This window comes from Micropterus dolomieu, linkage group LG01 (genome assembly GCF_021292245.1).
Source record: "Micropterus dolomieu isolate WLL.071019.BEF.003 ecotype Adirondacks linkage group LG01, ASM2129224v1, whole genome shotgun sequence".
NCBI classification, from domain to species: Eukaryota; Metazoa; Chordata; class Actinopteri; order Centrarchiformes; family Centrarchidae; genus Micropterus; species Micropterus dolomieu.
The window spans coordinates 27,263,891-27,290,653 of NC_060150.1; the positions used below are offsets into that span (position 1 = coordinate 27,263,891).

At 38.5% G+C, this 26,763-nt stretch overlaps 3 protein-coding genes and 1 non-coding gene across 9 annotated transcripts in view; 1 reads left to right on the forward strand and 3 right to left on the reverse strand.

Moving 5' to 3' along the window:
- Positions 1–26,763, reverse strand: part of LOC123979218 (WD repeat-containing protein 37-like) — a 1,096,407-nt gene that overhangs the window by 272,113 nt on the left and 797,531 nt on the right. The window lies entirely within an intron of this gene.
- On the reverse strand, positions 2,452–2,523 carry trnaw-cca. Its single transcript has one exon. It is a non-coding gene; the product is annotated as a tRNA-Trp (tRNA).
- Positions 3,847–16,379, reverse strand: cul2 (cullin 2). The gene is made up of 21 exons (XM_046063010.1): positions 16,151–16,379; positions 14,181–14,319; positions 13,696–13,798; positions 13,449–13,543; positions 11,206–11,311; positions 10,885–10,967; positions 10,551–10,647; positions 10,133–10,243; positions 8,345–8,507; positions 8,046–8,170; positions 7,712–7,819; positions 7,528–7,587; positions 7,278–7,406; positions 6,963–7,049; positions 6,162–6,314; positions 5,823–5,900; positions 5,644–5,710; positions 5,196–5,398; positions 4,918–5,019; positions 4,683–4,799; positions 3,847–4,477 (listed from the first exon to the last, which is right to left on the reverse strand). Exons 2-21 carry the CDS (start codon positions 14,297–14,299, stop codon positions 4,346–4,348), a joined length of 2,238 nt encoding a protein of 745 aa, XP_045918966.1. The 5' UTR covers positions 14,300–14,319; positions 16,151–16,379; the 3' UTR covers positions 3,847–4,345.
- On the forward strand, positions 16,634–25,913 carry LOC123979274 (cAMP-responsive element modulator-like). Of its 4 annotated transcripts, none has more exons than XM_046063144.1 (7): positions 16,634–17,002; positions 17,608–17,746; positions 18,444–18,611; positions 19,006–19,155; positions 20,524–20,613; positions 22,372–22,516; positions 24,634–24,936. In XM_046063144.1, exons 2-7 carry the CDS (start codon positions 17,650–17,652, stop codon positions 24,776–24,778), a joined length of 795 nt encoding a protein of 264 aa, XP_045919100.1. In that variant the 5' UTR covers positions 16,634–17,002; positions 17,608–17,649; the 3' UTR covers positions 24,779–24,936. The 4 variants fall into 4 exon arrangements, with proteins under 4 accessions (XP_045919100.1, XP_045919094.1, XP_045919084.1 ...); XM_046063138.1 differs by lacking the exon at positions 24,634–24,936 and adding an exon at positions 25,061–25,913 and having other exon boundaries at positions 16,643–17,002; positions 17,611–17,746; XM_046063128.1 differs by lacking the exon at positions 24,634–24,936 and adding an exon at positions 25,061–25,913 and having other exon boundaries at positions 16,648–17,002.

The following is a 26,763-nucleotide window of genomic DNA, read 5'->3' on the forward strand; positions in this document are numbered from 1 at the left end:
TCTTGGGGGAGGACCCCCAATCCCCCACACAAAAATACCAACTTAATTTTTTTCATTATAACGCCCTGTGAAAGGACATTATTTCTATTATTATTTGTAAATGTACCTGCTTTTTTAAGTCGTGATTTAGGTCTTAAATTTCATTCATAATGGTCTTAAAAAATCTTAAATTTGACTAGGTGAAACCTGCAGAAACCTTGATATTGTTCCATTACCTCATCTACCTGACTTAAAAATTTGCATAGTATGGAACTTCTTATTTTAAACAATCTTTATTAGCTATCTTTATTTGTTTATGATTCCACAAAACTCCACATTTAAAGCTCCCTTTTATATTATTTAAGTAAAAGTGCTGCTGATGGAATAAAATAATGCTTAGACACTTTTTCCACAAAACACAGTAAAGTAGTAAAAGGAAATTTTATTTAGCTCAAGATTCAAGTTATTATCACTTAACACCAAAAAAATCTCATTAAGAATCTGGAAATATAGAATGTTCAATATTATTGCAAAAAAGAATGAAAACAAATTGATGATCAAAATTGTTGCTGGTTAATTATCTGATCAACCAGTAAATTACTTAGTCTATTCAGCTTTATGCAAGATGTGCCTTATTTTGTTTCTCTCAAATGCAGAAATGATGGAAGATGTTGTGAGAAGATGATAGTAATAAAGAGAACTTAAATTGTAATAATGGAGTTGTATTTGTATTTTTCAGGACTACTATCTGAAAATGGGCATTTTGTCAATTTTAAGTTTACTAGTAGTAATTTTGTTGAGTGAGTTTTCATTAGTATTTGAGTCTAGCACAATTACATGTTCGAGCTAAACTTGAAATAGATTTCCGTCAGAGTATAAGTTGTGCACAATTTACATTTATTGAGTAAAGAATTAGTGGAATTTAATTTTAATAAGCATCAGTGAATCAATGTATTTTAGTATGCATAAATTAAATGTTTTTTAAAAATGTATTATATTTTAGTTAAGGTTTACTCAAAAATATTATGACCACTACTTAAAAAGTTTGAGGTAGTGAGTTTCCACAAATATTTTGAGTATTCTGAACTTATTGGACAGAGTGCTTGTGTGGAAGTACTAGAAATCTGGTACAGTAGCTCAGGCCCAGTTCCAACTCTGTCTCCTCTGACTTGATTAAATTGTTTTCTTTTGATTTCTTGATTAAAAAAGAAAGAAATTCAAGATATTTACTCCTGTATGGGAACTGTTGTGTGGGTTTCTTCAGAGATCTAAAAGGTCTGTAGTAAACAGCCCATTATGTGATCTTGTGGTGCAACAGTAGTGTGTCTGACGCTAGATCAGAAGGTTGTATGTTCAAATAATGTCAAGGTCACTACAGCATTCCATGTTTTAGCTTAGCTTTGACTGCCATCTGGTGAATGTTTAAATCAAATATATGTTGTATTTGTATGTGTTTTCCCCCAAACAACCCTGTGGAGCTCCATCAGTCCTACTGAAGACTTGACATGCTGAATATGGAGAGCGATGAACTGTTAGATACACCCAACACAAATTTCTAGGAAATAAAGATGAACTAACAATTCACTGACCTGGTTTTGACAAAAACATTGTAAGTATCTGAAGGGCAGGTGTTTCTCTTACATTGCATTACATTGACTTTGGTCATGTTAAAGTTGCACTGGTATGGAGGATGAAAAATGACTCCAGTATAAATAAATAAATATATAAATAACTACAGAATTAAACAAAAGAATAAATACATTCAGAAATGTTTTTTAATTATGGAAGGGGGAACTCAAAATTCAGTAGGCAGGTGACAATTCTAAATATAACGTAAGTATAAGTATAATGCAGTATCGGCTCTCATGCATTCTGTGTTGCTTTCAGATATATTTTCTCCTGTAGATCAACTTTTCTCCTTTAATATTGTCCCTGCTGAGTCAGCACAGGATTTACTCATTTGTTACTCTTTGTTTGGGTTAGTAACCACTTCAAAAGTGCATGTGGTTCACCTTAAATAATAAAATAATAATTTTTTTCTGACATCTGACCCACAGAAGGTTAGCATATTGTGTACAGAGAAGATTTGTTTGATTCAGTGTGCCTCAACTATGACCAATCCTGTTCTACACTTAACTGAGGTTAGACCTCACACCTCACAGACATACAAACTCAGAAAGATACAGGAGAAATACAATAAAATAAAATATGTATGTGCATATAACTGTAGAAATAAATGTAAGACTTTTATTTATGTACTGTTTAATACCAACATTTCATTATTTATTTCGTCATGTATTTATTATTGTATTTATACAATTGTTTATTTCTCATTCAAGCATTGATCCACGTATTAATTTATATTAATTTTCGGGACTGCATAAAGTGACCAATTCCTTTGCGTGTATTTATATTCTAAATTAAAGCATTAATCACAGCCTTAAGATTGTCGGGGTAATTAATGAAAACATATGACCCCGACGTGATTTGAACACGCAACCTTCTGATCTGGAGTCAGACGCGCTACCGTTGCGCCACGAGGTCTTACGCTTACCACACTCTCACATAAGATATTAGAAAATAGTGTCAGTATCCTTCTCATTGTTTCTATGCCATCTTGTGAATCAATATATTACAAATAAAGTACACAAGGCAAATTCAAGATACGTGTAAAACATTCGCAACGATTTCTTCCTCCCACAGGAGCCTCGTGGATAACACAACCATACTGTATGGTAAACCAAAGTGTTTCTTCTTCCCTCCTGATAAATTACATTTTCTCTCTCATTTTCTCCTGCGTCAGCACCATGGACAGCTGTCAGCACAACAGCTGGCTCACGTGCTCACTGGCTCCCACACCCTCACCTCGCGAGTTCTGTGGTTATCGTAAAAGCTGCTAAACGCGCATGTGCACGTCGCGCAGGTCTTATTTATTTTTGTTGCCATTCATACGATACCACTGTAGATGTGTTAATTCTTACACAGTTGTTCGTCAAGTAGGCCTAAGACTAATTCACTATTATTTACCATAGACTTTATATAAAAATGTACCTATATTTATTATTAACTTTTATGACTTAATGTTACAAGCCCATGTCCAAAGAGATGGATGCTGGGAAAGGTAACGCGATAGTTTTTAAGAGAAGATCTTGACTTAACGTTAAGTTTTTTTCATTATTATTATAAGTTTGGCAATTATGATCAGTTGTATACAATTTTACACGTCAGTAGAAAAACCCCAGATGTGAATAATACACTTAATGAAGGCTAAATTCTGTTTAGCTGCCTTGGTTTAAGGGTCTTCGTTTTTACATGCCGACTATCACTGTCACGATTTGCTGGAACATTTGAAGAGATCACCTGGACTTTTTTCTGCTATGATGAGCTGAACATTTTAAAGAACCCGGTGCTCACCAACCCAGTGGGTTCTGTTTGGTAATTTCCTGCAGCTGCTTCACAATAAAAGTCTGGCAGTGCTGCTAATTATTGCCTTTGTTAACTACTTGGCATACTTCTGAATCCATTTGACTTTGGTACATTGGGGTTAGAACACGCTGCCTGATCATTGTCTAAATCTAGCTTTTCAAAACTTCAGATTTTCAGACTTCAGAATTTCAGAGTACACATCCTCTGACAAACAACCTGCAACAACAAAAATATGGATACACATGACAAATGTTTACATAAAACCTTTCAGTGTTTTTATTTATTTATTTGACAAGCAGCAGGATCATGTTTGTCACCTCATTTTATCTTTACATTTGAAAGTAGATACAATAGTCAGTATACCAGTTTTATTACAATATTTTTTTCCTAACTTCAGTACATTTAACAAAGAAAGAAAAATAAAACACACAACTGCAAACGTGAGAAAAGAAAGCATGTTTTTTTTTTTGTTGTTTTTTTTTTTTTAAATGTGAAGCCACCAATGTGTCATTGATGTCACAACTGACTCTTTGCCCGGCTTTCTTTTCTTCTTCTTTCTTTTCGGTCGACTGTTATCGTTTATCAGCTCATTCCTCTCGAACAGCTGTAGGCATTTCCTTTTTGTCGTTTGACGCACAGGTGCGTGGCACTGGTGATGTTGTAAACAGCTTAAAAATCAGAAGGTGGGTGGGGGTTGGGTGGTGGTGTTAGCTGGCTGTCTGACGTGACACGATGACCTTTCTTGTTTTTTCAAAGATGGAGGCACCAGTCCTGCTTTTAGTCACCGTGATACAATCACAGCAGACAGGGACAGTCCAAAACCTAAATGGATGAATGAGTCTGTTTTTTTTATGTATTTCATGTTTTAAACCTGCATCTGCCGGTCAGTCACACAGGCGAGTGTTTGTGTGTAAGCGCTTCCTTGGATGGCTCTTCCGCTCTATGCGACATAGCTGTACTCGTCCGCCGAAGTCTGGCTTCGCTCAATGTACTGCTTGTCGATGAGCACCTCGATGCACTTCTTGATCATGCTGATACTTGGGTTGAACCTGGCTTTGGACTGATTGATGACCTGCACACAGGAACGTTTGGAAAAACAGTGATTAAACAGGGATGCTGCCACACAGTCCCCACTTCTCTCTCTCTCTCTCTCTCTCTCCCTCTCTCTCTCTCCCCACACACACGTGCAAAAGCTATTTCCCCATTTGTTTCCATCAACCCCTCAAATGATCAAGAAAACAACATAATGGTTATGAATTCGGGCGACTTCCACTCACCTCCTGGATGAGGGCGTTGTGTCGGAGCACCTTGCGGGCTTTCATGATTCTCACTATAGCAGCTTGTAAATACATTTTGCGGTCCTCGTCTACAGCGCTCCTCGTCTGCTCCATCTCCTAATGATTTTACAGATACACAACAGGTTTTTAGATATTAACATAGCGGCCCAACAACTGGGTTAACAGCAAAGCTTGAGGAAAGCATTGAGATGGACCGATAAAACATTTGCCTAACCTGTGGTGTGTCTTTCTGCATTGACGTTGTGATCTTGAACTTTGTTCTTTTACTGGTGAAACTCATATTTAGTGAAAACGTGGACTCTGCTTCAATCTCCTCCTGTGAGCAGAGGGGAAGACATTCTGTATTCAAATAATCATCTATGCTTGTCTGAAAGCACACGTCATTAGTTTATGGAATGTAAACAAAGGTTCTGGTACAAATAAACATAAACATCCCAATCAATATCCATTACGAATTGGGGGGGAATGTGGGATTCCACTTGATGCTCAGACCTTTTCTAGGTCGTGGTTGAGCATCTTCACGTCCAGCAGGGACTTGATGGTCTTCTGTAACTCCTTCTCGTTCATCTGGGTGCCGTCCTGCAGCTCCTTGTATGTCACTGTCTGGCTGTTGTTGAAGGCCAGCAACACAGCCATCTGGTAGGTGGTCACCATGGCGACGTAGGGCTTGGACAGGTAGTTCATCTTCACCTCGCCTGTTTCAGACGAGCGGACACAGATGAAGGGTGGTACATGCAGTTGAACCAACTAGCTTATTATTTACCCTGTTTACTTGATTATACATAGTTTTTATATCTTGTTTTTCTTCCATTATTAAACCTGCCTGGGTGTGATAGTGTTTTTTTATTTACGATGACTATTCTGATGCACCCAAATCTGTGGATCTTCAGTTGCAGTCACATTTTCATATAGACTGTGTGTGTTGTGTGTTTTCTGCTACCTGTGCAGAGATAGTGCAGCCAGGTCAACTTCCTCCCACTGAAGTGCTGATTATAGAACAACTCAAACTGTAAAAAAAAAAAAAAAAGAGGTGAAGACAGAATTTACTTTTGCATTGTGCTCATTTAAAATCAGTATGAGCCTCTACAAACTGACAATTCTCCACAAGAGTCAACTCACCATCTGCACACTCTTCTCTAGTTCTTGAGGGATGGCGAATGTGGAGGAGGGGACGTGTGTGAGAGGCCAGGCTCCAGCCTGCAACCACATTGCATGTACACCACAACATTACACATTTGTACTAAGTGTGGGAACAAAAGCTGCGGTTGGTGGAAACCAACCTGCCTCATAAAGCCAGGGTAAATTATAGTGATATGTTTGGTCACAAAAATATCTGATAAAATCCAGATGTAGAAGTGGAAATAACAGGGCACACGTTTTCAATTAAGGAAGGCCTTGCTTTAAGCCTATGGTTGTTCTATGAGTGAGGTATGTCAGTCATCTCAGAGTCCTCCTCACCTGTAATACATAGATCTGGAAGCTGATGCCCAGGTCAACCACTGTCTCCTGCGTCTTGATGAAATTGTTGAACTTGTTGTTGAGATCGGCACTCACGCTCATGTCTGTGTACATTCTGTGGAGTTTGCTTGTGAACTCGTAGCCACAGGCTTGCTGTAGAAACAGGGAGGAGGACAGAGGTGTAAAGAAGAAAGAAAGCTAAAGATCTAGAGAGAGATGTGATGCATCTCCCACAGGATATTCACAATAATGACGTGCTTTGTGGGGCTGGTTCCACCTCTGACTAACAATTACATGGAATGCATTTTAAGCCCACTTTCCACCGAATGGTACCAGCTCAACTCGCCTCGAATCCTTTTTTGGTTTTCCATTGGGGAAAAGTTGTACCTGTACCTGCTACTTTTTTTCGTATCACCTCCGTCGAGGTTCCAAGTGAGCTGAGGCAATACTAAAATGTGACGTGAAAACACAGCAGACCACTCATTGATCGGAGAGAATCGTCACTATTCACCGCATCATCGAGCGCGTTTTCATATCGCTTATCTGTCTTTACATTGTGAGTAATGTTGACACGTTTTAACTTAAATCAAGAGACAGTTGTGTGTGGCTTTGCTATGACGACCAGGTACATTAAAGGGTACTATCTGCAATGGAAAACGGAGGACGGCGGGCCAAAACCGAGTTGAGTAGAGTTGAGTTGAGCTGGTACTGGTAAAGGAAAAAAGGCATTAGATGAGGCACTGGCAAAGCTAGACATCTCACAAGACTTCCGTTAATAATGTTCATGTTCTTTGGATTTACCTTTAGTTTGTTGATCATGGCTTCTTCTGAGTCCATTGACAATGATAAACCATGTATTAATCTCTTTGCTAGCATTCTGGCATAAAACTGTGGAAAACAAAGAAATGGTTCAATCAGCAATTTATATTTTGGAACTACTGGGGATCCTACAAGTGGACAAACTATGAGGCTAATATGTTTTGAACTATTTTAAGCTCAAAACCACCCTCCTAGTCAAGGTTTGTACATCAGAATGTTAATGTTACATATTTGAGAAAAATTTAATTAAACATTTGTGTTTTTGTTATATTCCAGCATAAGAAGCCTTCCGGTCACCTTTTGAAAGATGTCCTTGTCGTCTATGTACTTGAACACTGTGATGAAGCTGGTCAGCTTGTCCTCCACTTCATTCTCTGTCATTCCCTTTGCAGATTTTTTCAGCAGATTGTCACAGTATTTTGCCAGCTGGACACAGACAGCAAGAGGGAGATGATCGGGTCAAGGCACTGTGTATAATACTGTGTGTGTGTGTGTGTGTGTGTGTGTGCGCTTGCGCGCGCTCTCCCTCTCTCTCCCTCTCTCTCACCAGTTCAGGGGCTTTACAGATGGACTTGGGCTCCCTGAAGTTCACCACAGACGTCAAAGCCTGAGATAAGGAGATGTCAAATTCAGTCAAATGGTGAAAAAAGACTTGCCTTGCTGAAAATAGTGACTGTTATGAGTACATTTTTTTAATGAAGCACAAGCTATTAGAGTCTGGGGTTTAATACCTTATCGAGTGCACTCATGAAGTGCTGATCTCCATTTAGAACTGTGTTTATGAGCTGAACAAATTTACTGTGAACCTCCAGCACTGACTCCACAAACAGGGTTGGCATCTAGAGGAGCCGGGAGAAAGAGACAGAAAGTGACATTACACGGCAAATTATTGGCAGCTAATGTTTACAGACAAAAATTACTGATTTTTACAGATGTAACAGTTATTTAAAGCCCTTGCAAACCAACCCCCCCCCAAAAAAAGAACAGTTGCTTGTAAATCCCCTATACTGTACTGTATGCACAAGTACAGGCATAAAATCCCACACACAATTCTGTAGTACTAACATTTTCCTGAGAGAGGTTACTGGTGCCTCGGATGCCCTCGTTGTGGATATGGACCTGCAGCTCCTGGATCATGTGGGGAAGCCCGTTGGCCACGGCCCGCAACAGGGTATACATGTTGGCCATGTCTGTACAAAACAACACAGCAAGTACGCACAGTTTGATCCCACTGCCACAACACTCTCACACTCTCTCTCACTATATATATAAATAATTATATATATATATATATATATATATATATATATATAAAAAATAATTTGCTTCATGAAACAGGACACAAAGGACAGTGGTGGACTGACCGTCTCTCTTCTCCTGCCGAATAATGTTCTGGCACTCCCCATGCAGGAACTGCAGATGATCTGCCACCATCCTCTGCTGGCATTCATGAATGACTTTGGCATAGGAGCTGGGGTGCAGGTACTTCCGACATCTCATCTCTTCGTCTTTCAACCGTCCCAAAACCTGGAGCAAGGCAGAAGTCAAATCCAAATCAGTAATTACAAAGTGGCGGGCCGCCAAGGCAAAGTCTTTGCCTCCACAGCAAAAAATAAATATGAAATCACAGAAAGTGTGGTATCGTGTCACAACAGGTCAGCAGCCGTACATCTGTTTTAAGATTGTTGTTGAGCAAGCACGTTCTACACAGAGTGCCACTGGAAAGATCTCGCTGCTGTAATCTGATACTATCCCTCAAAACATACGCATTTGTTGTTGTTTCTCTGCAATGCACTCATTTCCCTACCTTGAATACCTTTTTAATCCAACCTGTAACTGAATCTATCATATGTGATATTACATACTGTACTACCACTCATATGTATTAAACAAAGAGTTGACATATACGTTGGTTCAACTGACTGCACCTTATTACTAGATCCATTCACATAATTTCATTAGGTGACCCGAGGGGACAAGTCGTTGTTTTTAAATGGTGTTTTTTCCCCCCTCATTTATTGTTCATTCATTTTATGAATTTATCTTCAAATTTCAATTTTGGCCAAATACTGAAAAGTTAGAAAATGGAGAGCAAGTGATTATCGCCTATAAAACAAACAGTCTTGCTATGAATTAATAAAAAAAAAAAACATCCCCAAACATAACAGAATGGTCCACTCTCATTCAAAATAGACTGAACTTTCTTTATTGTGATACCATCAAGTAACCATCTAAATTGAAACTTTGGCATGGGTCGTTTCAGATTGAACTCTCCAATGATGAATTCTAAACAAATGCTACAAATGTAAGTCACATTCATTCATGGCCAAAGTAGGAAACAGGAACTTAGTTGCCTTTTTGTTGCTTTAATCTATAACTGTTAACGGTATAAACGTCATTCCGTGGTGACAGGGCAGTTGATATTTTTACAGTCACCATTTAGCTTTGAGCACACACGCGGCATGGAAGGATAACTAAGGAAGAAAGAGAAAAAAACCTGCTTCCCCACAGCTGCAAACTGAGACAGATAAACAACTGTGACTGAGCCTGTCCAGACAGGAGGGGACTGTACTGTACTACAGAGTCTGTCACTGCTCTTTCACAGCTGTATCACACACTGCCCTAATGCCTGGTAAAGCTTTAATGATGATCCTGTTTACAGGCTGGAGGGATAAATCTATTAGAGAAACCTGATTATTGCTGGAATGAATGAATGAGATAGAGAGCGAGCGAGACGGAAGTTACGGCAGCTGAAGTTGCCCAGGGGTCTGTGATCTCAGCTACAGCGGGTTAATGGTAGAGCTAATACTCAGATTAAAACTCTTATGTCACCAGACTGACATGACCTGACAGTTCCCTCACTCTCCACACACACACACACACACACACACACACACTTGGGTGAATACACACTTATCTGACAGATGCTTGTGTGCACACAGTTACACACACACTCATCCTCAGCGAGATGCAGTGTTTGTTAAGCTCAACTGTAACTACAAGCAAAGAAGCAGGGCTACATTTTCTGGGGGTTCTTTAATCCACGCAGAACACAGTCAACTCAAAAACAAGGGTGTTCTAACAGCTCAAGGTTCACATGGCAGCTTGAACACAGCATCCACATACTTGCATTATCTGTCCATCTAGCCTACCTTCTCCATATACTGTGAGCAGTTGGATTCTTGCAGTAGATTTGAGGCTTCCTGTTTGTAATACTCTCCCGTTTTTGACAGGAATGGCCCTTCGAAGAGTTCCTGATAAAACTGCAACACAGGAAGAGGACGTGGCCCGCATAGGGTTTAGTATACATGGACATGCACAGACCTATATGAATGCCTACTGTACATGTTCTGAATAAGGCAAAAAATTAACTGCCTGTTAATCAGGGGTTGTGATCATGAAAATACAAACAAACAGTAAATAAAGACATTAGGCAGCAGAAAAAAATGTTTTAAAAGCTTTGACTTCATTGTACACATTATCAACAATAACTGAATGAACAGCCTGAGGATTAGATATAAAAACACAGTAGAAATGACTAATCCTTTGGGTCATTATTTGTTCTCTCACCTTTAATGGAAACTTCTTCTTGTACTGTTCAACATGAACAAAGGAGTTGATGACCCCGTGGATTACCTTCTGGTTGGGGTTCTCGCCACAACGATCACTGTAAGACACATGGGGGTCTAGCGTTAGGTCGTGGGTTAAACACTGCAGCCCAATTACACTACACGCCCAGAAATTATGAAACACATTACAATAATGATAATCAAAAACTAATGTACAATTATAACACAAGGACTAAATACGCTGTTGCTCTCATCTCTAAAATTGGAGGAAGCCAGAAATATTCGTTTTAGAACACAAATCAGTTCTTGTGCCTTAGCTTGTGTGGAAAACATACTTTTTGATTTCATTGAGCAACATCCGGATCAGGACGGCCTGAAGGGGCTCAATCATTAGCTTCCTCCACATGTCAAGCGCCAACTGCAACGACAAATGAAAAGACAACATATCACAATAGTGTAGTGTGTGTGTGTTTGTGTGTGGGGGGTTGTAAGATGAAATCTTGACCTGGGTACTCCTTCCCAGATGTTGAATCACACTAATCTCTAAATCAATCTGTGCATGTGCTCGAGTTACTTTTAGCTAATAACCCTAGTGGGCGGGGAAGTGTGGAGGTGAAGGAAAATCTTTATACCAGTGTGAGGAAATCAGTTAATACCTCCCCAATCTCCATGAGCGGCTCGTTCATATCCACTCCCCCGTAGCCGTACTGTAGGTCTGCTTCTGTTAGTTTGTTCTTCTTGATGAACTGAGTGTTGAGATACCTGAACAAAGGGGCGTAGTAAACTATTAAATGTGTCAAGTGTCAGGAAAGCAAAGAATGTCCAGGATTCCTGGCCAATAATTAATGAGACAGATACAGACATATATCATTAAATTAGGTCTCTAGTGGATTACTGTGGTGCAAAATGACATGCAATTAAAAAAATAATGCTGTGGGACAGAAAAATGGCTGTTCTACCATTAGTGAGTATAATCCTGTGACTTACACCTACCCTTGTGCATGTGTAAGTTAACTATTTAGTTGTTACGTAGAGTTATGGTATCTCTGTGGTGCAACCACTTTTATTTTAGTAATGCATAAATCACAAATTAGTAAGTTGTAATTTAGTTAGTAATTTATGTTTACAAGTAGGCTTGGTCTGAACTAGTGCAACAGGCTGCTGTTCTGTATGACTGTGTTTTCATTTGGCAGAGGATAATCAATACACCAACTACAGTATATAGATGTTTCAGGATGCATTCATGTTTTTAGTCCCAACATTAGTACCATTAACTGGTCAAACACAGGTAATTCATATCTATTTGAAAGCGTAAACAGATTAAGATTATTCTGATAACATTAACAAAAACAGTGGGTTTGGTATCCCTTCTTAATCTTGCATTAATCAATATATCTGATATATTAACCATGAATTAAATGACTTGGTGTTATGTAAAAGTAGCACTCGAAGCACTAAAATCACTAAGGAACATATCATCCAAGTTTGCAGCTCTACAGAGCATTTCAGCACATTGTTTTGGTTTCACTTTGTCTCACTGCTCTCATTAACCCTCTGTAGGCAGCAGTTTCAGGCGAAAATCTCTGATAATCCAACTGTGCAGCACCGAACAGCAGACAGACAAAGTCATCTTGTTGGCTGGCGAACACAGTTAGCAGTCTAGACAGGCTAAAAGTTACATAACAGCAGCTTTGACAGAAGGCTGTGTTTCTGTCTCATTGAAAAAGTTTTATATTGCACCAGAACATACTGAATATGAATATGAGGAAGATTAACTTCATACTGCCGTAACTACTTAAAATGACATAGGTAATCTAATGTTGACATGCATACACTTAACGTGTGTTCCAACACATCTCTGGTGTGTTTCATCATTTCTCAAAGCAAGGAGTAAGTTAGCAGCAGGACTGACGCACACATTTTGATGACTGATCAAGTTGATCTATGTTAACCTTAAACGATGTGCAGCTTTCACAGCTGTGCCGTCCGCCCCTATCAGCGGTATAGCAATCACGCTCTAATTTCTCTCATACAGTCGAGCTTTGACAAGCATAAAACAGTAGCATCAAGTGTTTAAGGACTATTAATATAACGGCTAATGTTGAGTACCACTAACCATGAAACCTGGAGAGCGGAAGTCTGTTTTGATGTTTGATGGGGTGAAACCATACACATGTACACAAACATCAGTTGAGGATAATAAGCGACCCTCGTCTATATTAAGAACGGAACACTACTATGTCACTACCAAAGCCAAGAGCCTCCCTTTCTCACTCGCTCTCGCTGACATAATAAATTACAAAGGCATATGTACGCAGAGACAGTCTGGTGGGACGTCTACATAAAAATAGATCTGAAAGCTCTCCAAGGGAGTATTGATTTAGAATGAATCAGGACACATCAAATGCCCGTTGGCACTTCACACTATACTTTTCAAGGTAATATTTTAAGTGTACAAAAAATGAAGGCTGGTATATTGTAGCTTGTGATAGAATTAGTACACTCTGTGTCTAAGGACCCTGAAAACAAGCCAACGTTAAAGAACCAGGGCTGACAAAGACTGACACCTGCTTTAACTCACATCTTCTGTTAAAAGCTGTGCTTGAACACACTACACTGACAACAGACAACAGCAACCTGACTACAGCCATGTCCTTCATTTGTACTTTAAAACATTTCAAAAGAGACCAACAAAAAAAACTAGCCATTTTAACACCACTGTGAATTTAAGGAAACTGTGTCATCATATACTCGGGACTACAAAATGATAAAAAGTCTGATAAAGAAATCAAAGGTGGAGAAAAATAAAAAACAGTACTAAATGATGAATCAGCATAGTGATGCAAATATATCTAATATTATATCAACATATAAAGTGGAAACAAAGCAGCAATGTTACCTGTACAAGCAGTCCATATAATCAGCTCCTTTGCTGTACTCGTCCCAGTATCTGTGGTACATCACTAAAACCTTTTCCTCTGATTCCAGGACTTTCTAAAAACAACAACAACAACAACAACACACACACACACACACAAGCATGGCAGATGTTACGGACAACAAGCACAAGGCAGGAATAACAGAAAATGCACCCCAATGCGTTTTTCTTTGCCAGCTGCTGGAGAGCTTTTGTGAGTGCTGCTTACCTTGTACAACTGCCGAACGTGATTCTCAAGAAAGACCTTAGTCTCTGTGTATAATCTTTCACCCAAAGGCTCGGGGTATGCAACGCACAATGCATAAATGTCCCTGGGGTCAGAGTTCAGGATAAATATAATGAGGATGAAGATGATTCCATTATGTGCAGTTAATAAAGATGTATGTAATACAAGGTACAACATTTGCTATGTTGCTAAATTAATATTGTAATGCTTTGCTACTGCCTGAATAACCACCTCTTGTCATTTCACACGGAACATATTAAATATGACATTTTGAAACACTTAAAACTATCTGAATTAGCCATATTTAGTGTTAAAAGTCAAATACGCTCAGCTCTATGCAAGCTGGCAACTGCTTTACTGTACTGAGCAGCTGTGTGACCTCCTGCCATTAAATACTGATCAGAAACGTAGCAAAAATATTGTGTTGTAGTTTCAATTTCAATATAGAGCAGGTTGGCATAGGATACGAGAACCGATCATTCCACGTGGCTCTCTCCACATAGTCGAGCATCACAACAGCCTTGATTGTCGTCAGTAGCTTGTTCCATGTCTCGTCGAAATCCACCACCCGCGGCTTTAAGGACATTGTACAGATTCTCTTTCAGCCTTGTGGAAAAAACAAACACATGAAGTGAGTAAAGGAGCTGAATGAACAGATCAGTTGCTTGGCTTTTGGTTTCAGTTGCTTTATTGTCTGGTCAAAACAATAACATTAATTATTGTGATATAATTTTCCTCAACGTAGCACCTTATTTTTCTAACATATTTATTTTACTCTTGCATATTTGTTGAAAAAATACTTTTCTTTGAATGTTCTACCACAGATATGTGAAGTGATCCACTGTTTGGCATCAAGTGTTTGTCATGTTCTGACCATAATAAAACAAAAAAAACAATTAACCTTCTGGTTTCTTCAACTTCCATTCAGGAGTAAAACTCAGCCTTTAAACTTGAAAGAAATAATGGTTTGACATTTATTGTGATAATTATCAATATCGAATGATCTTAAATTTTTTATTGTCATATCTCCCAGCCATACATGTAACCATCCACCTACCCATCCTGCAGCTTGGTTTGTCAATGCAAATATAATATTCCCTAAGTGAAAGCATTACATTTTAGTAGTGAACCAGGCCTAGGCAGGAGCAGTAGGGGTGCTGTGGTATACCGATTTCAGAGTATACTGTGTTATGAAAATTTACATTATCATATCTTTTACATTTGCTGATCTACGTTATTGAAATATACTGTATTAGTGTAATTAAAACATATATATTTCAAGTTTATACTAAGTTTTATGTCTGTCAACACATTGTCTCAACCACAAAAAAAACAAAAACCTTCTGTTTGCATTCCTTTATGGGTCATTATAACTGATAATAATAATGTTTTTTGTTGTTGTTACTATTAGTGTGTACTACTGTAATACCTTATGGTGTGATATTTTCTGAGACAGTTATTGTACCATGAAAATGTCATACCGTTGCAACCCTAATAGGTACACAAAGCAAACGTCACGTATCATTAGCAAGGTGTCCCAATATATATAATGATGAAAAAGCTTATAACGCTGAATAATTGAGTAATTACAAAATAATCTCAAAATGTGTTTTTATCCTTTTAAAAGCTACACTCATCATTATAAAGATTTGAAGATGGCATTAATCAGGAGTGACCAGAGTAGACCGATGTCAGGATATAGGACAAAGTGCACATGTACATTAACTGAAATTAGACTAATGATACAACAGCCTGCTTCCAAACAGCTGCTGACATTACTATGGCAGCAACAGATGAGATAAACATTGAGCTCAAGTTCGCGGGGGTGATGCTAACGTTCATCAACAGTGAACACGTTGTGGTAACCATCAGCGATCAATACTATTTAGCTGGTCAATTTACCAAGCGAGACTGCTGCAAATAACAATATATACACTCCAAGAAGAATCACTGATTCACTGCTAAAAGGGGAAACTAGGCCCTGTGTTGTTTCTCGTCATTCATACCAGTTGATTTCACGTCAGAGAAAACGTTGCAACACCATGCAGTTTTTCTTGCTAGCCAATTCACATATGCCGATATCCGTCATTCAAAAGGATGTGTTAAGGCTACTAAATAAACAGCCTTCTTATCATCAGAAATTGGCAGCTAAGTTAAGGTGACTAGCTAGCGGAATACCAATCCCAAAATAGTATGGCTAGCTAAAAGGCTAGCTAGATTCTAGCTAGCATGCTACTTCTTCCTGCCGAAATCCTAACAGTTCTGAGGAATCAGCTAGCAACCAGTCAGTTAGCAGGAAGCTAACGATAGCTCAGCTATCGTTAGCAAGTGGTCATCTTTGAAATTTCCCCACATTTGTACTGACAACTCGGCATGGTGATGTTGTTAAACAATACAGGTTACTGAAGTCAAGCGTGGAGTTTTGAATAGTACGTACCTCTATTCAGTATGTATTTGTAATAAAACTCAAGTTTCTCCGCTGTCACAGGCTTGATTTGTCTCACTTACAGATCTTCCCTACCTCTTGGATTATTCCATTGTATCTGATGGGGGTGTATTATGAAAAAGTGTAAATTGGTCGTTAAACTTTTTAGCTTTCTGCCACGGTAAAATGTCTTTGGGAAATTTTCAGTTTTAAAGAATATGAACTATCCGTGCATATTGACGGGAATAACACCGAACCCACCCGGATCCCAATTATAAGAACAACATCTTTTCATGGTATCGCCTAAAACTACGGAAACCTGTTAGGAGGAATTGAGTATTAAAAATACCCACAGGCATCTTATATTACATCCGTGGTTGTAATGTTTTTATCTCTGTTCTAATTAGAGAGGAGAGAGTAACGTTGTACAGTTTTGCCCAGCGTTAGCGTTAGTTTTACACCACGTATACCAGTGTTTCACCAAGCAGCTGTCCTGTGATACTGTATTTTTACAGAAATCCCTGAGCCTAACGTTAAACTGACACAACCGTGGCAGTTGTGGGAGAGAAATATAAATGAAGAAATTGAATGTCGTTGAAAAACAATGTCATTTCATAGGAACCTAGAAAAGCATAACTTACGCGGATGAATAGGTCATATTACTAACTTAGCAGTAAGGATAGAAGACAAATCAACCAATCAGAATCGTCGACAAAAATAGGGCCTAACGTTCCTGGGATTTAGCTAAGATTTTAAATAATGCTAAGTATAAACACAATTTATAGCAATTTATCAGTTTATTATTAACTGAAGCTACGTTTGTTTTACTCTGATCGTCGCTCACGCTCATCAGGTTGCACACAGGTAACTACAGTACGATGCCAGGAGAAAGTCGTCAACTGTTAACAGGTTATTTGCTAGGTAACTTAGGTTAGCTAACTTAGTCATGATTTAATATGTCCGGTTAACGTTAACTTAGACAGGACACTAGTTAGCTAAAATATCAATTTTAGATAGCTTGACCAAAATCCATTAATTTGATTATTTATTAATATTTTATTCTTTATTTTATTCAGCTACATGTAGAGTGGATAGCAAAGTGTTGGCAGCCAATTTTGTCAAATTACTTGACAAACTTAAATAAAGAAGAGAGAAAACATTCATTAGGTACTTCACTTAACCAGCAGAGGGAGCCACCCAAGGCCAGTGTTTGAAGTCCACTTTTTTAACAGGAAATGCACTTGCAATGTTAACATAATTCACCTTAAAACCCCTTCACCTTAGGTAGCACTAGGCTGAAGGCAAACTAACCTTCCCTCCTCTCCTTTACTCAATAATTCAAGGCAGAGAAAATACAGAGAGAGAAACAGAGAAGTGCTCCAACAAACTGGTTGAGTCATCATGCCTAAGTAACTGGAATAACGCATTGTTTATGAAAACCATAACTCTGAGTTTGTCTAATCCCTAAGGAGAAGTCAGAGTGAGCACCCTAATCTGCAGCACCAGAGAGAATGAACCAAGTGAAGACAGATGACAAATATCAGCCACGCGCACCTGTGCCCGGCATTCATGCACTTGTTTACCAGCAAAACAACCACAACCAGTGCTGTAAGCGTGTCTAAGAGCACATTTACTTGCACAGTTTATCCTGTTACTTCTACTACACATACTACCTCTTCTACTAATAGGGATACCATTACTACAGCTGCAACAACTTCTACTCTTTACAGTACTTCCACTACTACTGTTAATAATAATAATAAAAATAATAATAATAACGATGATGATAATAAAGCAAATAGACAAATTCACATGAAAACTTACTTCTGATATAAGTTTATATAAGTTATAAGTTATTACTTTAGCATTAAAACAAGCTTCATACTTTTGGCTTATACACATATATAAATTTATTATTATCATTATTATGATTATTATTAGTTCTATGTTCACATGCAGCAACATTAACATCCCATTGGAGTTGTGTTTCCATCCACCTGACAGATGTCAGTTCAATATTCACTCTCTTTTTAGCTCTGTTTTGGTCTCCACCAACTACTGAGGGAAGTACTTTGGTCTTTACTGTAGATTGAAGTGTTCCAATAAGTTACCAGTAAGTCTACCATTTGGTACTGCTAAATGATTTAATATATTGAGGGAACAGTCTCAAAATCATGACCACGTATCTCAAGAACAGACAACCTGATTATGTATTAAGAGTAGAAACTTTATTGTTGCCATAATAACAGATTGTGTAATGTAAAATTGCCTAACCTATGATTATTGTGCAATTTTACCCTCCCAGATGGGTTTTTTCAAGAAGGTCATGTCAAGTTTCTGCCTGTGGGGACACAGAACCTGCCATCTATGGCCGTGACCAGGCCACAAACACCACAGTCACTATCAAGCACCCTTCGATACTACGGGGAGGGATTGAATTGCCCACAGAACTATTGTGTGCCCCCACTGCCAGGTAACACTTGATATACAGTTGCAGCATGACGCTTAGTGGTTAGCACTGTTTCTTCATAATAGGAGGATCCAGGGTTTGAATGTTTGTCTTGGTCCTTTGCACAGTGTGTGCTCCTTTTGTCTGTATAGTTTCCTGTGAGTGGTCCAGTGTCTTCTCCTTTCATAAGACAAGCCTTTTCAGAGTGATGGTACCATAACCAAGTGCCCATAACCAAGGCAATGCTTTCTGAGCTGCATCTTACAAATGATAAATAATGTCATGTTAATCAAATTCTAGCATTATGCATAAAAAGAGGTAAGAAACATTGTTGTGGCCATAATCACAACCAAGTTGTGTAGAAAGAAACCTGATCAAGTATTTTTTACTTGGTACCCATACCTTTTTCCCTCCCTAGCTGGATTTTCTCAAGGGGGTCCCGCCCGGTCACTGCCTAATTGGACACAGAACCTGTCGTCTATTGCCATGACCAGCACACAAGCACGACAGCCTCCACCAAGAACCCTTGATTACAACTGGAATAGGCTGGAAGGTCCACAGAACAATGGTAAGCCAACATTGCCAGGTGACAACTGATTTCCAGACCACTGCCACTAAATAATTAGGATGGCTTGCAAACACGTGTAGAAAAAAAAAACAGTGTCAGTTTCTCATTGTTTCCCGCATTACCTCTGTAAATGTCACAGGAAAGTATTATACTACTAGGACACAAAATGAACCTTCAAGGAAAACAAACAGACACACAGAAAGGGCTACAAATGATGATCAAAGCCACTGTTAACGTCATCTACTGGAAAGTTTGTCCTGTAATTTAGATGAATTTCTTACTGATTTTTGTTGCAGACCAGCAACATACATAAAGAGTCATTATCTTACAAAAGAAGGTACAAGATAAAGCAATGTATAAAATAAAATGTAAATAAAAGGTCAACAAAATCACATATCAGAGAGAGCAAAGTTACACATCTTTAAGTGTTCTAAAGTTCACTAGACCAAATGTTAAACCAACAGATTCACTTAGTATATGCTGACATACCTCTTCATTTAGTGTAGTTTCATTTGATCCCTCTGCAGTGGTGCAATTCAGCTTGTAAGTAATCACAGATTAAGATTTTACATACAAAACATATGATGATCTTATAAAATACTAGAATGTAGTACACTTACCTTTATATACCTATGAGTATCTTAATAAATGAAAGTAGCTCCACCTCAACCAACTACTAGTAAAATGCTGCTTACGTACACCTCTTATTGATGCATCAGAAATATTGTGATATACAGTAGAATATAACAGCTTAACAGTCACATGGGCCATTTGAGTACTTTTACTTTAATGCTTTTTAGGTTGTAGAGTATTTTATAGTGTGGTATTGCTGCTTAAATTGTCTGTCTACCTCTGTAATGCCTGCAGAGGGAGCCAGCTCCTTTAGCTTTGAGTATGTAATTAATCAGCAGGATAATGGCCATATCACCTAATAAGTCTTCGACACAAAGTGAAAATATAGAGATGGTGGGGGGGTTACAATATGTCTTTCATAGCTACTGCTGTAATAAAACATTCTTGTAATGGCTTTCATCAAGATATACAATTGTCATTATAGCCATGAAAATACACACAATGTTATCAAATATTTCTGGTATACCCCCAAAAAAAGGATTTGAGTGTCAAACGTAATCAAAATCATCTATGCCTCTACTGCCCATCTTCAACAAGTCGTATTCTTCAGTGCTCTGGTCTAGCTGAAGGAAATTCCTTTCCAAAGACAAACAGTCCCTGACTCATAGCACTGTGTCAGGGGAGAGAGCAAACCATACTGTTGACATCAGGAGGCCAGTGATGTCATAGTGATGTCAATGCCTCTAATTGTAAATTGCACACATAGCCTCACTGTTGGCTGTGGTAACATTTCAGTCAGAGGGAAGACACTGAAGGGGACAGTTTCTCTTGGAGAACCTGGGAGTAGATACAGTATGGCTGTAACTGGGGATGAGACAGAAACAGGTAAGCTTGCTATCATCTCTTTTACAGGCAGATCTAAAAACAAATAGGGCTTTTCAATATTGTTTTTCAGTTGAAAAACTGCAAAATATAGGTATGATTGTGAATTTTCCACATGTTCCCCATGTTGATTGTTGACATTAGTAGTCAGAATTGGGAATGAAAAGAAATCCTGATTATTTTTAGGCATTACATATTTGTTTATGTTTGTCTGTGAGGTTTCCCCAAACCATTATAAGAAGACTCAGTAATTCCCTCAAATAACATCTCAACTAAGTTCCTTACTAAGTAGCAAAGAACTGTTGAAATCTCATTTTCGACAGTCAGCAGCAACAAGCTTATTCTGATTAGAAACGTTTTCACAGGGTCTGCTTGTCTCCTCAGTCATACCCTCTCTCTTTCTTTCTCTCAGTCCCCCCTCCCACCCACCCACCCCTCCCTCTCTCCCTCCCTCTCTCCGTGAAATGCTTCAATGTTCTGCCCACTCAGAGCACATAGCGGCAGTAGCTGACGTCGCTGCTTTTCCTGGAACTGGCCCCCAGCAGCGTCATGTAAATGCAAACCGGCGAATAAGAAGTGCATTGACGTCAGCTGCCGGCCACGCTGTGATTATATGCTGTTCTCTTTGCAACTCACACATATCACAGAATTAATCATCAGTGTGTTACATGATATGAGGAGCAGAGACTTCTACTGGCACTGAAACAATGAACAGAAGGGAGAAGTAGATAACAAATGGCACCATCTCTCAATGTGTATTTCTTGCTTTTACAGTGTCACATACACCCATTTGATAAGATAAAAGAAGAGAGAATGTAATGTGGTCACTTATACTGTCTAATTATATCTATTTATTTTTATCTATTTAGCACAGCCTGATATGCTATCCTGCATTTCACAGCACACACTGAATGAGCATGTGATAAATAAAACCGTTCTTCAAATTTTGAAAACTTCTGGTTTGTGAGAGTCATATGGGAAAAGATTAAAGAGTTAAAGGATGCTGACTGACGTGGAGCTGTTGCACCAGATCTTCATAAATTCAAACTTAAATGAGTGACAAAGTGTTTATTAAGTGAAGAATAACCCATTACTATTACTAATTTAATTAAATCTAAATTTAAAGGTTGCATCAGACAAGCTAGTTCTTATATAGAGATTAGTTGTTTCTAATATTTACACCCAGTGTGCATTCGGTGTGACATTAGCATGCTAATACATGACACATACTGAGATGTTGACAACATATCTGACCTGACACTTTGTTAAAATTCTGTAATTGTGTAAACTGGGAAGATTTAAAATGACATTTTATAAAAATAACACAATTTCCTTTTATACTTACCAATATACCGTATTATAATATATGATAACTTTAACTGATGACCACAAAATGACAAAGCTAGCACCAGTTAGGCTAGCATTATCAGATATTTACCATTCATTCTAAACTCCAAAAGTACTACTAACTCATATTTATCTATGTGCAGAAAGAAATCAAAGCAATACCTGGATTTAAAAATATTAGTCATTTATCTGTAATATATCACTTGGTCCCTTGAAAAGTTTTTTTGCAGTGATGTTACAGCTTGTGATGTTCTAGTGACAGTGGTACAGCAATTTGCACATTGTCTTTTCAAACTAAGACATTTATTAAGTTAAAGTTAGTAAATCACTGAGAACTTTTGGAAGGAATTAACACACAAGCTTCTTCATGCAACACAATCCTCTTGACTGACATGTTGTTTTGTGTCTCCCCAGGCACTGCAGGTGATATGACTGCCTGCCAGCTGCGTAACCCCAGCTCCAGCCTACCACAGGGGGTGGCAGAGGCCAGCGCTCACAGCTCCCACAAACCTATAGAGGATGCCTTACAAAAGAGGGAGCACCGCTTGATGAAGAACAGGTAAAGAGTACCAACCGCACTCATTAGCTTGGACATTACCGGACGATAAAACAACCATATCAATATAATCAGCTGATATTAGCTATATTAGATACATTGGTATCAGCGTAAACTGCGTGCACACTTATTAGGCAAGTAAGTATTCTGAATGAATAATTATTTATATGCACATTTTCCATCTCCAAACCATATAAACTTGAATGCTTTTTGGAGTTAATCATTTTCAGAGGGATGGTGTAGTGAAAGTGTTTCACTCCTTATATCAAGGTGTGCATGATTATTAGGCACCTTCATTACCTCAGGTAAAATGGGCCCAAAAAGAGATTTAACTGGTACTGGTATGGGCTGCAGCTATCATTAAGGATGAGATAGTTGGACCAATTTTCGGGTTGAAGATGGACTGAAACTCAACCCCCAAACCTACTGCCAGTTTCTGGAAGATACTTTCTTCAAGCAATGGTACAGGAAGAAGCCCTCAGGATTCAAGAAGGCCATAATCTTTATGCAGGACAATGAACCATCACATGCATCCAAGTACTGCACTGCTTGGCCTGCCAGCAGGGGCTTTAAAGATTCCTGAATAAGGACCTGGCCCCTTTCCTCACCAGACTCGATTCCTCTTGAGAACTTGTTGGACATTCTCAAATGTGAGATTCACAGTCAGGGAACACAATGCAGCTCTTTGAACAGCATTTGGGAGGCTGTGGTTGCTGTTAATAGTAAACAGATCAAGAAACATGTATGGAAGGCTCATGGCAGTTATTGAAAAGAATGGCAGCCATATTAGTTTTTTTTGAAAAGCCACAATTTGTATTTAATTGTCACTTGTTGTTTCACTTACTCTAAAGATTGAGAATAAACAAGTAATTTGATATAAATTATTTTAGTAATTTAGTTACCTAATAATTTTGCACATTTATGTATTCTCCTGAGCAAGACACAACTCACTTTTCTTTAGTTAAACATTCAGGTTTGAGGTTCAATTATATTTTGGATTGACTGAAAGCATTGTGTTTGTTCAACGAAAAAAATTTGTAAAATACAATTTGCCTAATAATTGTGCACACAGTGTATATGGTGGCTAACATGAAACTGTAGTATAGAATTCCAAAGATAGGGCTGATATATTTTAAAGCACTAGTTCCACGTTTTGGGAAATGATTTCTTGCTGAGAGTTAGATGATAAGATTGATACCACTCACATGTCTGTGCGCTTAATTTGAAGCTTCAGCCAGCAGCTGATTAGCTTAGCTTAGCATAAAGACTGGATACACTGGAGTATGCGCCTACTGTATCGGCACCTCTGAAGCTTATATCAAGTTTAAGAATTGTAAAGTTAGATATAAGTTAGACAGCACTGATGAGTTAATTTTTATTAAGTAAGTCTATATTAAAAAGCTAATATTGGTCAATATACTGTTGGAATTCTCAAATTCTCATATCAGTATTGGCCTTAAACATCATCCGTCTGGCTCTGTTAGACACATTCACTGCATACCGTTGGAAGTTCTCTGCTGTGTCACACACAAACACCCAGCAAATAGCCAGTGACAATGGATGACAATAAACACATGTAATAATAAGATCCACAAGCCTATCATCATTCCACCGCGAGAATCTCCTCCATCCAGTGTGTTTAGCTGCTAATTCTTATGTTGTCTGTCTCCCCATGATCTGCTCTGTAATCTATATTTGGGGTGAAGAGTGAGTTGGCTGACATGACCAACTGTTAGACCTTGTCTTTGTATGTAAGTTAGGTTAATGTAAATAAGTCTGGTTTGCTGGTGAGGAAAATTAATTACCTTCTGCTTTTAGCATGCTCTTTGCTTGCTCTCTTTAGAAGGCTCTGGGCTTTCTGTGTGTTTGCTGTAAACAACCGTGAGTCACTATTGGCACTGATTCCCACTTTCCTTGTTTGCATCTTCCCTGTCCTCCCAAGTTATGATTTTTTTACTACCATCAATCCTAGATGGAATTGTAATTTTTGTAATGTGAGCCTTCTTTTTCCCCTTGATGTGAACTGATTTATGGCTAGAACGAGTTGTCTGTTGTATCTGGGAGAAACGCCAAGACGGTTAAGGCTTCTTTATCACGGTAACTGTTGTTGTTGCTTCCAGGGAAGCCGCCCGGGAGTGTCGACGCAAGAAGAAGGAATATGTCAAATGCCTCGAAAATCGCGTGGCTGTGCTCGAAAATCAAAACAAGACTCTGATTGAGGAGCTTAGAGCCTTAAAAGACATATATCGTCACAAAGCCGAGTGATTCCTCTGGCGAGAGGAGGAACCCGGGATTGTGTGGACTGTTTTGGTGTCCTTCTGTGGGGTGTCTTGAGGACTCTGGTTTTGCTTGTACAGACACACAAATAGACACATACTCACACAAGAAACTCCTTGTCCTCGCTGTTAAATGTGTTTACACGATGATGTCAATGTTTCTGGCTCTGAATTATCCATGCACCGCCACCAGTGAAAAAAACAAGAACCCTGTTTCAGGTCAGGCTTATTATCAGTGAGTATTACGCAGAGCTTATGTCCCTTTGAACAGGGAGGCTGCCAAAGCAAGCAGGAAGAGAAGAACGGAATATATGATCCACCTGCAAACTCGCAATGCCTTACTGGAGACGGAGAATCGGATGCTGAAGACCCAGATGCAGCTCTTGTGCAACCCGAACATCCAAATTCCCTGCCAAGATCAGCCACAAACGCCTTCGCTGTTATCACCTTAGCGCCACTGCATTATACATTCCTTTATGATCAGTTTCATAATTTGGCTTAAAATACTGTATGAGTTGAAAGTCTATGTGATGGTGTCAGTCAGGGCTTCATCTTGCAATGTTTGTGTTGTATTCGATTCCGCCTCATAAATCCTGATGCAAGCTCACTATCTGGGATTAACACCCACTGCATTTATCGCCCACTTTCATTTGTGTTTAATGTAGAGACCTATCAGGATCGATTGAGCCTCTGTGTGAGGACTTAACTGCTTTTAACATGTGGTGTTTATATTTATTTGGGCAAGTTTACACTGCAGTGCATCATTTTTATTTTTTATTTTTGTAAAGGGTGGGAAAGTGTTTATCTTCATATTACTGAGTGTATATTTACTTTAAAATTAACAGTTTGTGGAAAATGCATGAATTTACTGTTTTACCTACAGGTTTGTTTTTTTTGCTTCATCTCAGTATGTATGGCTGAATTTAGAAGCTGTTGTAAGTATCATTTTGATGCGGTTATTTAGGCATTTGATGCAGACATCCAGATTTTTAGTAGACTCCTCTGTTGGTGCTTGATTTCTTCTCTGTAACACCGTTGTCTTGCTGTGATCACACCTTATTTAAAGACCTTATTGACACATCTTTAAAAAATGTATTCGCTTCAATAAAAGTTCTTTCTCAGGATCTCTGTGTTGTTTTCACACATAGTGAATAGAAGGCCTACACTTAGGACACAGTGTTCATTGTTAATCAGGGGCCAGACAGAAAAAAGCCCCTAGCATTTGTAAAGCAAGTTGTAACAAGTGAGTTCATTTGTTCTTAGCTCATGCTTGAGAGGAAAAGAGAAGAAATATATCAGATATACTTTAATGCAGAATTAATCACTAACACACAAGGTCCATTATGAGCGTCTGATAAAGCTTTTATCGCCATGCTGATTCTCGGCTTTGGGTTCCTGTTCAGAACACGATGTGCTGTCCTTTAAATGATGACCCGGCTTGATTGCTATGACTGTCACAGTGGAGAAAAACAATTTCTCCTCTTTAACATATCATATTGTGACAAGTCACACTGTCATCACGCAGTGCATGCCGGAAGAAGGGGATGTAGGATGAGCATTTTAAAACACATTTTCTGTAGGTCACACCAGAGGAATGTGGATGTACTAAGGGGAAGGAAAGGATTGGCCCAGTTTTCAGAGATGCCATTCTCTGATTTAAAATACTAAATAAATAAATTATCTAATACTCAAGAATGTGTTGCAGTAAAAGTCAAAGTGTGTAGTTTAGGCAGATATCAACCAACTAATAGTAGGGACCAAAATAAATCCTAATATGACAGTAATGACCATTAAAGGAAAATGGAAAAGACTTGCATCTGGATTTTGTATTTAGAAAGCTGATTAACAATGGTATTGGAATTTAGCTTTTCTTTATCATGTAACACCTCAATTAAAGATGTTCAAAATGTCTACATTTTTTTGTGCTAAATCTTCACTACTTTGTGGTTCCTGCTCTGTGGTAAGTGGTAACAA

Excerpts from the sequence above, each read along its gene's own strand:
- LOC123979274 (XM_046063138.1), top strand. The coding sequence starts at position 17,650 with ATGAACCAAGTGAAGACAGATGACAAATATCAGCCACGCGCACCTGTG. Across the intron at positions 18,612-19,005 it reads TTGTGTGCCCCCACTGCCAG|CTGGATTTTCTCAAGGGGGT; the intron begins GTAACACTTGAT and ends TTCCCTCCCTAG. Across the intron at positions 22,517-25,060 it reads CACCGCTTGATGAAGAACAG|GGAGGCTGCCAAAGCAAGCA; the intron begins GTAAAGAGTACC and ends CCCTTTGAACAG.
- cul2 (XM_046063010.1), bottom strand. The coding sequence starts at position 14,299 with ATGTCCTTAAAGCCGCGGGTGGTGGATTTCGACGAGACATGGAACAAG. Across the intron at positions 8,171-8,344 it reads TCGGCAGGAGAAGAGAGACG|ACATGGCCAACATGTATACC; the intron begins GTCAGTCCACCA and ends TGTTTTGTACAG. Across the intron at positions 5,020-5,195 it reads TCAACCACGACCTAGAAAAG|GAGGAGATTGAAGCAGAGTC; the intron begins GTCTGAGCATCA and ends CTCTGCTCACAG.